At 45.6% G+C, this 19027-nt stretch overlaps 1 protein-coding gene across 1 annotated transcript in view; it reads right to left on the minus strand.

Moving 5' to 3' along the window:
• Positions 1-18267, minus strand: part of Dpp6 (dipeptidyl peptidase like 6) — a 659720-nt gene extending 641453 nt beyond the window's left edge. The window contains exon 1 of the mRNA XM_052172969.1: positions 18043-18267. Within this exon, the coding sequence (XP_052028929.1) occupies positions 18043-18267 (225 nt within the window). The remainder of the gene's footprint in view (positions 1-18042) is intronic.
• Positions 18268-19027: the final 760 nt, after the last annotated feature.

Here is a 19027-nt window from a genome sequence, read left to right on the forward strand (position 1 = left end):
TCATTTTTTGAGCTTCCAAAATCCAGAACTCTGAGATAACAAATAGGAGTTGTTCTCAGCCACCCAGTCTGTGGTGTTTGTTTTAGAAGGCATAAAATATGGGCAGAGAGAACAGGACTTCCAGAACTGGTATAATAGAATAGGGTAAAGAAGGCTACAAGATCCAGAAGTGAATGAAGAGGGACAGATAATATCTGTCCCAAAATTCTATCGCCAACCTAAACCAACACACATAAGTGTGAAACCTCTCCAGAAATACCTCTACTTAGTATTCCATTATTCACTGTGAAATGCAAGTGAAACAAACCAATAAAAGAACTTTAAAGAATTCAGTGTTTTCTAAACTTTTTTGTCATGAAATCCTCTTGTGTGTGCAGATTAATTGTGCCCACACATGTATGTACGGGTGGATATATGTGAATGTATGACAGTCGAGGCCAAAGGTCAATAATCAGATGTTCCTCAGACACCATCCTTGTGCTTTTATTTGGTTTTGAGATGGTTTCTCATTGGCCTGGGCTCACTATTGAGACCAGGATGGCTGTCCAGTGACCTTCAGGTACCTGCCTCTAACCATCTTTGAAGTGCTGGAATTACAAGCATATTCTACCATGTCTATCTTTTAAACTGAAGCTCACATACTCACAAGATTAGCCCTTTACCAATCAAGACACACACACACACACACACACACACACACACACACACACACACACCAACCTGTTAATAGAGTTTTACAGAATAGCTAAGAAACTGTCCCAGCAGTTCCCCCTAAGCTCTGCACTAACAATAACCAATGTTGCTTGGAAGGAGCTGCAAAGTTGACAGCTGATTATACACACACACTACTGATGCTCATGAATTAGATTAGATGAAGCTCTTCATGATTGTATTTTTAAAGTGAAATCTTATATTCTTCTCATCAACAGAGTTTATTTGAACTCTGTGCTCTGAGTATAGGCCAGAGCTGGAGCCAGAAAGACCAGGAAGAATGCCAGCAAGCTATGTCTCCTCTGAGCTTGATAGAAATGCTGCCGATGTGCTCTGACTGCAATGGGGAGCTAGTAGAAAAATATTGGAAGTCCATACCTTCCTGTCTACTAAAGAGCTATTAAAAATACTGTCTCTTTCCTCTGGGCTGATGTACTCAATTATGCACCTTTCCTCACTGTTAGGATAGGGTTACTCATCCTTTTCTAAAAATTTATCCACTTTGGGGTAGATACCCATATTCCTAAATGTTTGAGGAATACTGCTTGAGAAAGGTAGGGAGGGTGACCTTGGATGTCACCTTCAGGATGGGTCTTTCCAGGATACTGTTGAGTTTCTCTGTCATACTGTTGTTTCTCTGTCATACTGACTACACCTTGACTCCTGAGAGGTAAGTTGCCCTCAGGTCACGAGGCAACCTCCAGAGCAATTACACAGCCCCTGGATGTTTTAGGCAACAGCACCAATTGTCAGAGTTTTATAACCATGTGCTGCCCATTGAGTTGACAGTTCTTCCTTAAACATCCCTTTAAGTCTCAGAAAGGAAACAAAGCAGTCCCATGAAGCTCCTGAAAATTACAAGACTCATAGGGTGCCTCTCAAGATTAGATAAGATAAAAATCATTGCTGGAGAGGGAGGACTCTCCCAGAGTAACCCAGGTATCTCCCAAAGCAGGCATGTTGTCGTCCAGGCTGGCGTGGCTTTTTGGTAACATGGCTGCCTTTGAATTATCCGTGATTCAGTAAGTGACCCCTCACTTACACCTCTGTGTATAAGCCCAACAAACTTGCTGGCTCACTAAGCCAAAGTTTTTACAAGGGCTTTTGCTGGTACTGTACTTAGGATAAACAGACAACTGCTTACATCTCCCTGGGGAAATCACACAACACTCTCTTGTCTGACTCACTGAGGCTTCAATTTCAGACTGTTTCAACTGTGAGTTTGTAGAAAATACTCAAAAGGTTTGACCAACACAAACTTGGGTTCATTTTCATTGTGCTGCTTGTGTTGTTTCATCTTGCCTCCTTTGTCATGTTGTCTGATAAGTCAGCTTGAGGTGAGCAAGCTCTGAGGCCATGGACACTCCTGGAACAGAGAGAAGGCATCTAACATATCTATGCTGCCTGAAGTCCTGCGCGTCACCCTGTTCCTGGGAAGACAGCTAGGCACATTTTATACTAGGAAAGCCAGTCAGCCCAAATAGGACAGCCCTCCTCACCTCTGAGAAGGAGTGAAACTCACATGGGTACCAGAGACCATAGCAACTAACTTCTCTCAGACCTGGAGGTTGGCTGCTGAGGCCATAGCTAGTGTGTTAGGCTCTGCAGAGAACCCTGCACCAGATATAAACTATGGCTTCTAAGTATATTCTACAAGGAAGATGGAGGCCTATGGAGTCCTATCTGTTATGGATTCCCATTCATCAGGGCCCCACCAAATGCTCCATTTTACATCCCATAATTTGGGACTTGGGCATCAATATATGAACATAGATGGAGAAAGAAACCTTTATCACCGTGCTCCCCATGTCTCCTTGATGGTCAGCAAGGATGCCATGGGCTCAAAGCCATGCTCAAGGAAACCTGGACAGGAGGACACTTCACAACCCAGCTCTCTCGTGGCTAAGCCCCTCAATTATACTTTGTATTTAATTACACGTTTCCAGATAGCATCTGCATTCTTGTCCTCCTGGGTTCTTCAGTTAAGGAATTAAAAGATGGAAAATTCCAGAGCAAAGGGAAAGTAGAAGTTACTGACAAGAATTCAGACTCTTTAGACCAAGGACAGGCCCCAGAGCTTGGCAAATACTCACTCTAAAGGGAAAAGATCATGTTAACCCTGGGTTCCTGCACTCCCTCCCTGCGACTTCCGTCTTTTTCTCTACAGGTCCTAGAGTGTTTGTGTGCTCCTCCTGGCTTGAGAATTGTATTTCTCACTTCCATCCTTGCATGGCTTTTCATCTGCTAATACACTCTCCCATTTTGTGTCAGAAGCACAGAACGGGTGTTGACTGGTTACTGCTGGGAGACCCCCTCTGTTCCTTTTTGTGTAATGGGGAAGGAGAAGCTCGGTGCAGGTGAAGGAAATGGTCTACTTTCATTTCTCCCTTCTTTGTCTCCCCAGGGGAACGGTCACAGCAGCAGCGCCTGCCCCCGAGGCATTTCTAGCCCCAAGCTAGCTTGGATCAGCAGCCACCCAGTTTTTCTGCCCTTTGCAGCAACGACTCACTGGGTCTGATTAAGAGACTGGTCAGTTCTGCATCAGTCTGTGGCACAGCAAGGGCAGGTCCAAGGCTGTCAGACATATCAGCCCAGCTTTCATGGACAGATGAGGTGAGGCATGCTCCCACTGCTTCCTGGATTACAGGGAAGAATGTTGAAGCTCTGAGCAGGAGGTACTGCAGAACTGGCGTCCAAGCTAAGAGGTCGGATGGATCCTGGAGCGAGGCAGCCCCACTGCTCTTTCCTGTTTCCAAGGGCCTTTCAGTCAGCCGACGAACAATGGCTTCTCCTGATGCTATGAGTACAGGCTTGGTTTATTTCTCCTTGCAGCGCCTTTCTGAGCTGTAATGAGAACATCTCATCACATGAGCCTGCTGGATATCTCAGAGTTCATAGAATAAGTGGTTGCTCCTTCAGCAGAGTTCATTCTATTCTCAAACCCTTTCTTCATCGGAAATTGCATGCTCAAGTAAAATATTTAAAAAGCACAATTGTTTTGGGGGAGCAACATTTTGCCAGTTCTCTGTGTCCTGCTCTCCATCCCCTGCTTGCGCTAATTGGGAACCCCAGGACTCAGACTAGTACAGTAGCTTAAAGCCAAGACTCCAAACCATAGGCCAGGATCTGTGCTGGGGGCAGATTAAAGTAGACTTCATGGCTTCTCCATGCCACTGAGCACAGCTGTTCTCACGGGCATGCTGGGCCTCCCCTGCAGCTCAGGAAGAATGCAGTGGCAAATTCCACCAGCCCTGGAAGCCATCTAGGATCCCATGTCTCCTTGCAAGCTGTGTTTAGTCATCCATGTCCTCTGAGGTTTCCCCCATGATGACCTTACTGAATTATCCACTTTTATTGCTTCCTCGGCCTCTGGACCCATCTAATCCTGCCCTTCTTTCAAGGTCATTGGTCTGTCCTACAGCAGATGTGCCTGTGGTCCATATCCAGAGACTGGAAATGACAGCCAGAAATTGCCCTCACACTACACCACCTTGAGGCCTTCACTCCTTGTAGAGTCCTCACTGGGTCCCATATGGACTTGCAGGAGGGACAGCTCTGTGGACCTTGTGCCTGACATCTCTGCTGCTGCATGGCTGTCCCATGGATGCACAGGGGATCTCACATCATCTCAGGCACGGAAAGCTATCCTGAAATACCTCTGGTGGCATGCAATGGCTTTTCAGATGCCTCACAAAGAACATCTTCCCTGCACTTGAACTGGCTGCTGGGGGTTGAGAGCTCTGCCAGGGATCACAATCCTGGTCCTCATATGATGGCAGCAGAAAGAGGATTTCTGCACATCTTTTGTTTTTAACTTTTCTGAGACCCTTTGGCAACTGAAACCCAGTGACCAGAGAGTGACCTGTTTGCAGCAACCTTAATCATTGGTGAGGCCTTCTAAACTTTGTCTTTTCACAACCTTTATTTCCCTAAGAAAGTTGAATGCAATCTCAGGTATACAGGCATATGAAATAGGTATTCAAATCTAACATTTACTGGAGATAAGTTATAAAGAAATTTATTTTCACACAAGTCTCTGGTATGCTTGTAACTTCATCATTTATGGACACTGAAAGTAAATTTGCATATTAATGGAATTGGTTGCTTGTTTACTTTATATAAATAATTAAACATTGGCTAAATATTTAGTTCTTTGGGACACAGAGCATCTTCAGTACTATTTAGAGTTGATTGATATTTTGATTTTATAATTATCAATTCTGAGAACATCACTTCACATGAATATATCACACAAAATAAGCTCAGAATCAAGGCTAGTGTGAAGTCAATTGACACAACACAGGCCACTGTTGCTGGGAACACCTTTGGTGCATTGCATGCTGGCCTTCTAACTGACTCTTGGTTATTACACATTCAGAGACCCTCTACCACTATTGGCACAGTTAAGTGACCTCAAACCAGTGCTGAGTCTCACAGTTTAAGAGACTGGCACAAGGACACTATGGATAGTTCTAGAATTTCTCACAAGTGGTAACACATCATTAGAGGAAGGACATGGTTTGCCCACACATCTCTGGTTACCGGTTTAGCATACTGTCTGAGATGTCTTGACTTGACAAGTCAGGCCTGGCTCCACCCTCCAGGGATGAGGCACACCTTCCTGCAGAGAGTGTAGATATGCAAGCATCCAATCTGAGATAGACTGCACTCAATCCTATCTGCAGCTGCAGACCTCTGTCCTACACATTTTGGTGTCTCGTACCCCTGACATCATCTGAGAGGCAAGTGTCCAGGTCCTTCTGCTGAGGGACAGAGCTACGCTAAAGATCTGAGCTGCTTAACTCCAGCTCCACCCTACAAGACTGCTCTGATTACATTATCATAGAAATGGGTGCTACGAACAGCCAGAGAGCTCCAGGCAAGTTCAAAGAGATTATAAAACCCAAGACATTTTTTTTTCTGGGCAGAAACATTGCATTTGGTCTGGGAATTTGAGTCTTTCTCTAATGACAAAAGATTCAAAATACTCTCATTTGATTTCCTACCTGCCAGATAAAAGTGTGATCATAGAAAAACTGTGGGGTTGTTCTTTTTTTCTTTTAATTATATTGAATTAGGTAATTCAATGTTCTGATTAAAGTGATTCCCTGCCCTGCTGTTCTTATAGAAATTGTTGTCCTTGTTGGGATGTTTAGCTATTACTTCTCTTCTCTGTTAACAATAACAACAACAACAACAACAACAACAACAACAACAACAAAATTGGCAAAATGGTTGAAGAATATTTTAATTGAATTCATATTTGTCAACTTTATTAAAACAATACAGAACTTTACAAATGCTAAATGCTGATCCTACAAAACACATTTTAGTATCATCTTTTTTTAAGATTCAAAAATATAATTATGTGTCTCTGTGTATGTATGTAGAATGCTGTGCCCATGGAGGCCAGAAGAGGGCGTCTGATCTTCTGGAGTTGGAGCTACAGGCAACTAGGAGGCCACTAACAGGGCCAGCACTTCTCATACCTACTAGGCCATCTCTCTAGTCTCCATGCTGCTGTTTTCCTAATAACCACTTGCCCACCTGTTCTCTTAGGCTGAGTGGTCAGAAAGAAACATTGCTTATCCCAACAATATGGAAATCACAATGAGAATTCTCTTGTAGACACTGAGGTGAATCCACAGGAAAAGTTCAAAAATGTTGCTTTGAGTTAAAGTTTCCAATTTTAACATGGTGACTGGAAGTGTAGCTCAACACACCAGTGGAACTAGCCTGAGTGAGACTGGGGATTAAATCCCCAACATTATATTTTAAAAGAAACCACAAACAACAACAAACTGGCAAATAGGGGAGGCATATTCAGATGGAAGGGACCACAGGCATCTCAGGAATGGAATCATCACTCAGTCATTTCATAGACTAATCCCTTGAGAAATCTCAGGATTGTGTGTGGCTGACAACAAGACAGCCCAATGTCCTGATCCTCAGTTCAGACAAGACAACAGAAATGAAAAGAGGCACAAGAAATGATATTGCACAATGTATCAGAAGTCAGAAACCCTGTGGCAAGGGAAGATGGAACGGCAGCAGGAATGGGAGTCTGGGTGTGGTCTGCGGGATGAACTCTAGTTCTAAATACGAAGGATGGACTGAGAAATTTATCTTAGAGGAAACTTGAGCTGAGTCTATGGCAGCAGGCAGGATAAAAGTGTGTGTGTGTGTGTGTGTGTGTGTGTGTGTCTGTGTGTTGGCAGAGGGGGGCTTCTGGGTGAAGGGATTGATAGATAGACCAATGGGAACATTTTTGGTAGAGTGGAAGCCACGGAGCCTGATGTTATCAAAAGACAGACCATGTGACACCTGTGGGTTGCTGCTCAGAGTGATCTGAGGTGGCTTCGCCTGTAGGTGGATCTAATCTACACGTGGCTCTTGGAGAACAGACATCTGCAGTAGAATCAGGACCCAAGGAAGCAGGCTGAGGACTGGACTTGGGATACGGAAAGGTATGTCCTGAGCAGAATGGGCAAACTCTCTCTATTTATGTTTGAACGTGCTTCTCAGATATCAGGCAGGGGGTGCTGATGCAGAGGGCCCTGGCAGTACACTCAAGCATCCTGGGACTCTGGGATGAAGCCTGCAGCACAGAAACCCAGCGTGTAAGAGGATGAGTTCCCTGATATAGTGCAGCGAGTGGAAGTTCTGAGGCAGTGGGTTAGAGAGGCCCTGAGGAGGGGTTCACCTCAAGACTCCGCGGAGCTGCATCCTGTGCCGCGCTGATGGACACCAGAAAAACAAGGCCAGGAAGATTCAATAAGAAATGATGTGGGTGATTTTGCATTCAGGAAGTCTAGCTGCCCAACACAGAAGCCAGAGGCCCTGCTGTACCAGCAGCTTGGTTTCTATAGAAACAGTGCCCTGCCTTCCTTAGCATCTCCTCCTTTAATAGACAGCAAGCGACGAGGAAGAGCTGGGGTTGAATTTCCTGTCCTTTTGGAAGTAAGGTAGAGATGCCCTGTATGCCCTTTCTGCATACAGAGTAGAAATTAAACATTATCAGCCATGGCAATAGCATGGAGAAGAGATTGCATTGAGGGGAAATGTTTAGATGAAGCTCATAACCTTCACCTTCTAAGATGAAAACAGCCTTGGTTCAAATCCATGGATCATGGAGAAAAGGAACGATGCTAAGTGCCTGGCGAGGTATTGGATTTTTCTTTACCAGGACCTTCAACCCTGAGGGCCTAGCCCGGGCTCTCTGTTGTGCTGACTGCACAGCCTCTGCTCCAGACTCTTGGAGGCTACATTCCTAAGTACAGGCATTTAGGAGGCTGCCAAGCGCTCTTGGCAACCTAAGACCTGATCCTGCCCCTGTGATCCACCAGCTCACACACGCTCCACACAGGCTCTTGCCTTCAGGGAGCTAGAGCCTCTTTGTTCCTCTCCTGCCACTGAGCAGAACACTCGCCCCTGAGAAAGGAGCTGATGTAGCCAGCAGGCTCAGGCACCTCATCTCTGCTACCTTCCAGTGGACAATTTCCAAATCAGTTTATCAGAGAATTGAAAATCTTGTGAGATAAAGGGAGGGACTTGCCCTTGAAACTCAGAAAGGGGGCTGGAGAGATGGACCAATAGTTAAGAGCATTGACTGCTGCCGTAGAGGACCAGGGGTGAATGCTTAGCTCCCACATGACGGCTCCCAACTGTAACTCAGTACAAGGGGATCTATGGCCTTTTTTTCCTCTTTCTTTCTCTTTCTTTCTTTCTTTCTTTCTTTCTTTCTTTCTTTCTTTCTTTCTTTCTTTCTTTCTTTCTTTCTTTCTTTCTTTCTTTCTTTCTTTCCTTTTTTGACTCCCTCTGATACCAGACAACCACATACTCTACATACATACAGGTGAACAAAATACCCATACACAAAATTTTTAAATTTTCAGAGAGAATTCTGTGCATACACCACTCCACCATGACTGAACCTGCCAGGGCCCAGAAATAAAGGATGACCTGTCCACCTAGAAGACATTTGTCCTCTGTCGTAGCCGGCTCAGGCTAGCTAGATTGTGATGAGGCTGTGATATGCTGCCCAGAATAGGTGCAGATCTATCTGAGCAGCACAGGCTGTAACATCACTGCCTTCCAGACAGACAGACAGACAGACAGGCAGGGAGCGACAGAGGCACAGTAAACCAGACATTGGTTTCTCGGAGCTTCTGGGAGCCATGCTTTCTTCCATGCCATAGCTTCAGGCAGCAGGGGCACCCCTCCCCGACTCCTACCTTACCTCCCAACCCTTAGCAAGGGTCTCCACTCTAAGTGCATGTCATGCCCCCTCCTCCATCCCTGCCCGCCCTCTCAATGTCATCTTAAGTCTGTTCTTTCGTAGATCATGTCTATAATACAGATACAGAGCGGCCATATGTGGGGCATGTGAGTTGAAATCAGATGCATATATTCTGTATTTTGTGCAGAATGGCTTTATTGATACATATATTGTTTAGATAAGAGAGAAAGCACATGATTAGATGCATATATTACGGGTAACACAGCGGGAGGCCACTGCTATTTGAAAGCTAACTGCCTGCTCCACTTGCTGTGTCTATTAACCATCCCACAATGGTGAAGGGTAGAAGACAGGAAAAAACCACTTTCTCAGTTCTCAGTTGGGACAGGAACCTATTCCCTCTAGTCCACTTTAAGAAAAATAAGCATTATATTAAAACTGGCTCAATCTTATTTAAGGTAAATGCTGATAGCTCTGTAAGATTAAAAATTGATTTTTACAATGACTTTGATGATCTACAAAAGCATTAGGTTTCATTTGAATTGAAATAAATCTCTCTAGGTGTGTGTGTGTGCATGTACGTGCGTGTGTGTGTGTGTGTGTGTGTGTGTGTGTGTGTGTGCATGCTTCATATACACTGTGCTTATATCCAGGATGACTTTTCTGACTTCCAAACATTTCTAGGTAATTGGTAGGCACGTGCAGTAGTGGCTGAGATACATTTATATGCTTCTGTTAGAGATAGCCGCTGTTTCAGGAGCTAAGAGGCTTTCTACTTATAAACATGGATTCTTCCCCCTTTGTATATTGTTATACGCTTTCCATACCAGCCACCCTCCCCATGGTCTGATGGGAGTTCTACCCCAACAATCAATCTTCTGCAAGTCTAGGGGACAGGCATGCCTCCATGCCTGTAACTCCCCTCCTTGGATCTCACAGGTCTTACAGATTTCTAGCATCCCTGTGTATGTGTGTGTGTGTGTGTGTGTGTGTGTGTGTGTGTGTGTGTGTACCTGTAGAAGTCAGAAGAGGATATCAGATCCCTTGGAGAAGGAGTTGCAGGTGGCTGTGAGCTCCTCGGGAAGAGCAACAAGTACTCTTAACCGCTGAGCCATCTCTGCAGTTCCATTTCTAACTGATTGATATAATTAAACTAATTTTCCAACTTAACAACATGGCATATACAGAAAAGAAAAGAAAAATGAGCAGAGGAGCCCAGACACCTATCCGATTCGTCGGCTGTCATTTACCTGGCTGCATTTGTAGTCCAGTCATTTGTAAAACTAGAGCTATCAATTAAAAAAAAAAATTCCACCCAAAATAAGTTTAAAGCTGGACTTCACTGAGGGAAAATGTTGTAAAAGTTGTTCCTGGGAAAGGGCATGTGTGTTTTACATCTTTATAAAATCAAATCGATAAGCTTGAAATGGAAGAAAACCGGGACATGGCACACAGGTCCAGCTATGCCCTTAACGTTCAATTTATTAACCAGAGTTTAATTTTAAAAGGATCACAGGATTATTATTTTTATAGGCAACACTGCATGAGAGGATCAATATCGCACATCCAGGGAAGCACTTCTCCTGCACTTGATTAATGAATTATTAGCGTCGGAGTAATTAAAAGGAGCAGGGTCGGGAACAATCAGCACGTACATCTCACTCAGCAAGTCCTGCCAGTTGCTCACAAAAATTAAACTCATTCATCAATCCGGCTACAAAGAATAAAAAGCTTTGAGTAAGAAATGAAAAAGTTCTACATTATAAAAGGAAAAAGAGACCCCCAGGGCCAACACCTAGGAACCACCTTTCCCACCTGGAGATAAATATCAAAGAAGGTTCATCTCACCTGGGAAAATGAGCCAACACCATAGACACAAATTTACTATTCTGAAATTCTAATACTCCAGGTCTTCTTAACCTATGGGTAATAGATCCATATAAAGTTTAGAAATGTGCTGGCAGCAATTTAAAAAAAAAAATCAGTCTGCCATGTAAATTTGGCTTTCATACCCACTGCAAAATCTCTCACTGCCAACAGCTCACATCCCCTGGGAAGAGATCACATTCCTGGTTCACAAACACATCTTTTTTTTCATCTGGCTTTAAAGAGCAAAAGCTTGTTAGCATGTCAGAATTTGTTTGCTGTGGTTCACAGTTAACAAGTGACCCAACCAGTAACAACTCCCGGCAGCCTGTTCTCCTTAATGTTGTTAATGCAGAGCGTAAAGGGCGGTTCCTTGTTCAGCTTTTCTCCCAGCTCCAGTCACCGTGCAGGTGGCGCGGGCCAGGGGTGGCGCGGGCCAGGGGTGGCCCTGCCTGCACCTCGAGGGGGCAGAGCGAAGGTAGGTCGGGTGTTTCTGATGCTGAGCTTGGAGGTCCTCCTTCTGCTTCTCTGTTCAGAGCAGCAAGCTGCTCTCCTGCAAGTTTCTCAGCTTCCTGTTTGTGCCTTATGCTTCTCACTGCCAATTCTCCCTTCTCCCTTCCCTCGCTTCCTGATTCTCTGAATTCCATAATCTCAGAGAGAAGAACTTGGTGTGTCCTTGTTACAGGCATAGCACAACCTTGACCAATTTTTAGGGAAAGAATTTATAGTGAAGCTAAGTGACCATTTGCTTTACCTGAACTCTGTTGTTTCTGATGTTAAATACATTCTACAGTAAATTTTTAAATAAAATTTAGATTTAAAAATTATATTTAATAAAATATTATGTCCATCAGTGGGATTTGAGCGGGCTTCAAAGCTCACCAGATGAAAATCATATTTTAAGAAAGGAACCTGGACCACAAGGAATATGACTTTTGTGTGCTTATGCTGTTTTAATTGGAAGTAGTAACCTATTCATGCAGATATTTTGTTATAATTTCCAAAGCTGTTGACATGTCTTAAGAGAGCTTAGTAGAGCAGTCAGTTATTCTACAGTCCTTGCGACTCTAGAATTACCCACTTCAAAAAAGAAAAAAAAAAGGCAAATTATCTTCAGAGAAGTGCATCCTGGGTAACAAAGTTGTCTGCATAATTTTCTGGCTGGAGCCACAGGACACATCATGTTCCCTTTGTACAAAGGTGAAGGAAGCATGAAAGGGAGGAACTGCAGACCAGACACCCAAACTTTAAAGGGCAGGAAAAATTTATCAAAGGAATGAGACTGAGATCAGAAAGGGATCAAAAGAGGAGGGCAGGAAGAGATAGGAAGATGGAGGGAGGGAGAGACTGTGGGTGGGATAGGAAAAGAAGAGAAGGAGGGGAGGAAAGAGGGGGATTCGCACAGCACCATGAAAAGCGCAGGGCCCAAAACTTTACAGTGGCTGTCCTCTAGAACAGAAGTTAGAATGGTACCAAGACAAAAGAAAAGTCATGTGATAGCATTGACATCTTATCACAAGGTGGACAGCATCCTGTGTGCAGGTCATGTCAAGGTCATGTCATGGCCACACTCAGAATGCAACTCTCTACCCAAGTCAGATGAGGCAAAGACTGTTGAGGACAGAAACGGGAAAAGGAGAAAGCAGGGGTGAGACTCTGGACTTTCCCCTTAGATTCAGTTGTTTGCAGAAGGTAACAAGTCACCGCTGCAGCTGCTCAGCTCAGTGAGTACCCCAATGTATCTGCCCTGCAGGTCCCACTGGTGTGGAGATTAACACACACTGCAATAAAGGGTGCCTCCTTGGTCACAGCTCCAAATGGCCCCGTTCTTCCCATCCTGGGGGTAGGTGTCCTAGGCATTGCTAATGTCATGAGGAGGAGGTCCAGGACTGCAGAAAGGTTTAATCTTTTTTAAAAATCAGGTTAGGAGAACAAAAAAAAATCACTTAATACTGGTAAAAAAAATTTTTCAGACTATATGCACATCTTTGTGTCACCAAGCTGCTTAAGAAACCAGTCACAAAACTGACAAGTCCCAAGCGCGTAAGATATACGCCACTGAAGAATCAGAGCAGAGAAAAAATAAGATGGGCTCGGGGCTTAGGACATGCAGCAGGAAGAACTTGGGCCTGCTGGGCTGGCTGGTATCATGGGTAGTGATTGCCACTGGATCTCAGCGTTGGCTGGTTTGTGGTTTTAAAATCAGGCCGCCAGCATGTTAACATCATTAGGAAAATCTGAGTCACCAAGAAGGAAGGAAGCAGAGACAGCCACGTGCCACTGCAAGAAGACCCCAGTGGCAGTATATGGGGACAGCCATGTGCCTGAGGCAGAAGGACCAGGGTGGCAGCATACAAGGCCCCTAAAGCCATTGCAGAGGCCAAAGAGAAACGTTCAAGGACAGTCCTCACAAATGCTGAGATTTTAAAATGAGTCACAGTTAATTCCAACAGCAAGTCACCAAATTTCACTAAAATCAACTTTCAGCAGCTTTTTAGAGTCAACCTATTTTTAACTCTACACAATGATTTTTAAATAAAATTGGCTAATGGCTTCTCAAAGGGGGTTTCCAGCTAATTGGCTTTATTTAAATAAGGGTAAAATTTACAAGGAAGCTGATTACAAATGAAAGATCCCAGGACAGCCCCAGCATCTTAGTTTCCTGTCACTGTGATGGAGCCTTGACAGCAGCAACTAAAGGGGAAAGGGATAGATTTTCAGTTACATTTTCAGGGTACACTCTGTTGTGGCAGAGAAGTCACAGCCGCTGGAGTTTGTGATTAATAGTCACATGGCTTCCGCAGTCAGGTTTCAGACTGGTGAAGGGCTGATGCCCAGCTCACTTGTTCCTTCATATACTCCATAACCCAAGCCTAGGGCATGACGCTGCCCATGGTGAGTGGGTCTTCCTGACTCAACTCATCTAACCAAAATTAAGATAACATCCCACAGGGATACTCAGTGGCCTGTCTTTCAGGCTCTTCCAGATTCCATCAATCTACTGGTTGTGATTAACCATGATACCACCCAAAGAGGCTGTCTGTGGACTTGCAGTGGTGACAGGTCACAAAGAGGCTGTCTGTGGTTATAAACAGTATCATGATGTCTGCACTTAGGTGATTTCTTTGTTCATCACCAGTCCCTTAATGTTAGTGTAGGAGTGTTTTGTCAGTGTACATCTTATTAGAGTTTATCTGGGTGAGTCTCTGTAGAGTATCTTAAACTTTGTGGAAGTTACATTTTCTCAATCATACAAAGACATGTTTGCTTTACTTTATTTTTTTAAAAATGGATTTTATTTATTTTATATATTTGAGTACACTGTAGCTGTCTTCGGACATACCAGAAGAGGGCATCGAATCCCATTACAGATGGTTGTAAGCCACCATGTGGTTGCTGGGAATTGAACTCAAGACCTCTGGAAGAGCAGCCAGTGCTCTTAACCGCTGAGCCATCTCTCCAGCCCTTTACTTTATTTTTTAAAAGAGTGTGTAAGAGACAGACAGACAGAATGTCAGAAAGACAGACAGACAGACAGACAGAATGCTAGCGGGCACCATAGTGTGTCTTTGGAGGTTGGAGAACAGCCTCAAGTGTTTCTTTCTCTCCACTTTTTTGAGGCAGAGCCTCTTGTTGTTTGCCCAGGTGTGCACCAGGATGTCTGGCGCACAAGCTGCTGGAGATTCTGCTGACTCCAACTCCTATCTCTGTATGGGACCACTGAGATTACAGTCAGGTACTCTACCATGGTAAACATTTACATGGGTTCGGGGGATATGAGCTCGGGTCTTCATGCTTGTGTGGCAAGCTCTTTCCTCATGGAGTATTCTCCCAGTCTTTGTGTTGGTTTGTGCACATGTTTATGCACTACACTATTTTTCATTTCCCTTCTTCACTTCTAGGTCTAAGGAAAAGATAATGTAAAACCTAATGCATATTAAAGATATGTCATTTACCAGCATCAGAAACCAGAGAACCAGGGAAGCTGAGTTTGTTTGCTTGTTTGTTTGTTTTGTTTGTTTTTGGCAACTAGATACTACAAGCTCAGGTCAGCAAAGACAAAGAACACCAATTGATAAACTATGTCCATCAGGTTGGGCTGTAGGCTATTCTGTGGGATGTTTTCTTGATTAACAATTGATATAGGAGGTCCCAGTCCACAGTAATGGTGTGACCATTTGGTTGTGGCCCTTGAGTGTATAAGAGGAAAGCCTGAGCAAGGCATGAGAAGCAAGCCAGTGAGAAGTGTTACTCTATGGCTTCTGCTTCAGTTCCTTTCTCCAGGTTCCTACCCTGACTTTCCTTAGTAATGGATTATGACCTGAGAGTTGTCAACTTAAATTAAACCCTTTCTTCCCCAAAGTGCTTTTGGTCAGTGTTTTATCTCGGCGACAGAAAAGCAACTAAGACACTGCATATTGCAACAGTTGTGCCTGACTGGCAGAACACAGATTCAGGATGAGGTCACCAGCCTTGTATTCAGACTGCTCACTCAGACACAATGAAGGCGATTTTTCTATGAGCTAATGGAAAGAGAGCGTTCAGCACCCTGGACAGCTCTGGGAGCACAAGAGGCTCTAAAAATCCCTGGGGGTGGGGAGAGCCTCTCTCTCTCTCTCTCTCTCTCTCTCTCTCTCTCTCACTCTCTCTCTCTCTCCAAATGTGTTCCTGAGTCACCTATCTGCTTTCTGGAGGGGGGAGGGGAAGGGATGGGAGGGAGAGGTGTAACGTGAGCTCCTCCAGTCTTGAAATATCTAGCAGTTTTTTAAACTCGAAAGACTTTATCAGTTACCTTTAATTGCAAGCAAACTGTAGCTAGCCTCTTGTAGTTCTTGGATGAAAGATGGTTTGATTTGTCTCTCTGTCTTTTTGGTAAATGTTTTGCCAATTTTAAACAAAGAAGTTTTTAAATTGAGGCTACATTTAGCTCTAGGTCGTGAGTTCAACTCTATATTAGAAACTTAATTAATGCATCCTTGAGTACATAGGAGGTAAATACCACAATGCTAAGGCACAGATAGGAAGAAAGAAGTTGACGGGAATGTAAACAAACATGCTCACCACCTCAATGGCTATTTTTTGTTGATTTTGTGGTAAGAGCAGCTAAGATCTATGCATTTATAATGACTCCTTCACATGACAGTTGTACTGCCTATAAAGTTCCCAGGAGCCCCGCCCCCATGCTTCCTTATCCCACACAACCGCTACTTTGTAGAAAAGGTATGTGCTTATTATACCCTAATAATGGAAAAAACATACACACCACAGAATGCTATGCACACTTGACTAATTCCCTTGTGCACTGTTGCACACACACACATGTCTGGTTTTTGCAGGACACAAACAGTGTTGGAACTTGGTGTATCTGAGTTGTAGGAAGGCACCCTTCAGAACTCTCATGGTGGATGTCACACTGATCCAACACCCCTGCTCAGATGCTGACCTCAGATTTGCCTGAGAAGCAGTTCTAGCTATGCATTAGAATGAAAAGAGTGAGCCGCCAGCTCTCAGCTAGGATCTTAAAAAACAAACAAACAAACCCAATCCAGGTGGGTGGAGACCAGCTGGTACTCCCAGCACTGTCAATCCATTCTGCTAGCGACATCTAGAGCCTGCTTAGCAAAGCAAACTCATTCCAGACCCATAATCCAAAGCTTTTAAGCCAGATTTCACTGTGTGTGTGTGTGTGTGTGTGTGTGTGTGTGTGTTTATCTTGCCTGCATTGCAACCCAGTTATGTTCACAGGATGCTAAGCATATAGAATCCTCCAGAAGTATTTATTGCTCAATACCACCTTCAAAAAATTCTAGTTCTTCAAACCAGATGTAATAATTTGTCCCTTTTCCTCAAGAGTGGCCCATTGGAGTGAAGGACATTAGTCTGTGGTATCTTTTCTAGCCAGGGGACTCAGGAAATGACCAGGAAAGAGATGCATAATGCATGGCTGCGGGTGGGCCTCCCACCAACTCCTGTCACCTCTGTGGCAGTCCCTATGCCGTCACAAAACAACCCCCAAAACCAACAATTACCAATAACATGGTCTCCCTGTTTTTGTTAAGATGTGGCAACTGAGAACCCCAGTCCCACGGACACATTAATGCTCCGTGCAGATCTCTTGCACCAAAAATTGCTGGACACTGAAATCTTACTACTTGAGACCCTACATGTCTCACGGGCACACCTCGTGTTTTCCTCAGGGTGATGGGCTGTCCTGCTTTGCAAGGATGAAGGAGACTGAAAGGCCAAGACCCAGGTGCTAACAGAACCACACTGGAAAGGGGCCCTAGTTACCCCACAGATCCTGCACAGCTGCCTCTAAGGGCTACTGCAGCCAAACCGACCCGCCTGCCTGAGGGCTCAGCTGGGAATTAGTTGCCTTCTTTGCCTGGGAACAAGTCTCAGGAAAAACTCTCCCTCCCTGAGAGTCCTAGTGGTACCAACTGCTGGGAGGGATCAGAACAAGATGTTAGACCCACTTCTGTAGCCACTGGAACCCTGAAAGAATCCTTGATTACTAGATGGATAAGCAAATTCAGTCTTTGACCCCAGACTTCCAGCCTCAAGACCTAAGAACTTCTCAAGGAGGGAGCATGTTCCAAGTAGAGTCGCTGGACCACGGCCTTGCCGCCTCAATCAACATGCTCCGTGAGAGCTCTATTGGGCCTGGGTCAGAGGCCAGGGCTCTAAGGCAAGGACTTTTTAAAAAGAGCACCATAGATCTAATCCTTGGGTGTAGAAAGAAGGTGTCTGGGGACAGTGAAAGGGGGACAGAGTGGAGAGGAGAGGAGGGTCACCTCGGTTGGAGAGTTACTGTGACAAGTGGTAGGAAGAGAAAAGCAGCCTGAACTAGTTGTTCCCTGAGCCATAAGCAGGAAAATAAACCAAAAACCCAACTCCAAGCATACACACATCTAATTCCCTGAGAACCACGGGCTGCGGTTACAAACAGACATCCACGCATCTAGCGAATTCCAATCATTGTCCACATCCCAACAGGCACAGCTCCAAAACCCTTCCTTCTCCAGCTACCAACTCCTGGCCACCTCCGCAAAGATCTGCTCCAGACTATGATGACTGAGATCAGGAGCCAAGGAGAGTGTTTGAGCACAGCAGGAGGGAACGCAAAGAGAGGCACAGGGGATCCAGAGACCCTTAGGAGTCGCCAGGCCCGTGCATCCTGCCAATGCTCCCACCACCGCCACCCACCAACCACGATGCTCTCTTACGTCCTCCTCGTCACAGTCGCTCCGCGCCTGGTACTGGAACCGGGGCCGGCCACCAGCACCGCCGCGCTCCCGGGGCGCCACCGCCTGCGCCTGCGGCCCGAGGGGCTTCTGGCCCGCGTCCTCCTCCGGCCCCTGGCCACCCAGAAGGCGACTAGCCTCTGGGGGCGCCGGAAAGGAGCGCGAGGTGTTGATCTTGCCGGTGAACCTTTGGTACAGCGAAGCCATGGGCCGCCGTGCGCTGGCTCACTGGTTAGGATGCTTCAGAAAAAAAAATTTCCTTTCTCTCTGTCTCTCTTTGCTCTCCCCACCCCCTCCAGCAGAAAAGCGAGAAGGGGGGAAAAGGAGGCGGTGGGGAAAGAAGAAAGGCGAGCCCGGCCGCTCCGCGCCACTCGCGAGTCGAGTCGCCTGGGTGTTGAGCGACTCTGCCTGGCTCAGCTTCTCCGCCCCCTCCCCGGCGGCGCGGAAGCCAGGGGTCGGAGTGATCGCTTTCTCTTTCTGCTTTGCTTTTTTTTTTTTTTAAAGTCCTCGCCACCGCCACGTTCGGCCTCACCAAAGAGGAAAGCAAGACACCAGAAGCACACCAAGGGAGGGGACTTGTCTAGGCCCCATTATTTGGCACCACCTAGATACCAGCTCATCCTCCCATCCCCGCCCCGGCCCGGCCCCTTGCAGCTCCTCCCTTCCCTTCTCAGCAGGGTACCCAGCTCCCGCTGGGGCGACAGCACCTGGGGAGGTCCAGTCCCAGGGAGCTGGGGGTGGATGCTGGGTACAGGAAGACTCTAGGAATGTCAGTTTGGTTGTGGATCCGGGTTCAGGGCTGGGCACTCATTGCTGGACAGCAGGGTGCAGCTGCCAGGAAGGTACTCCGCATAGTTATGTTCTTCTGGCTTTGGGACTTTGGTTAACTTTGACAAAGACCCTGGAGAGCCTGGGGTAGAAATGCAGTTGAAGGGCATAGGAGGAGCTGTGGAACAGAAGGAAGGCC

The sequence above is a fragment of the Apodemus sylvaticus genome, chromosome 2 (assembly GCF_947179515.1).
Source record: "Apodemus sylvaticus chromosome 2, mApoSyl1.1, whole genome shotgun sequence".
Classification (NCBI taxonomy): domain Eukaryota; kingdom Metazoa; phylum Chordata; class Mammalia; order Rodentia; family Muridae; genus Apodemus; species Apodemus sylvaticus.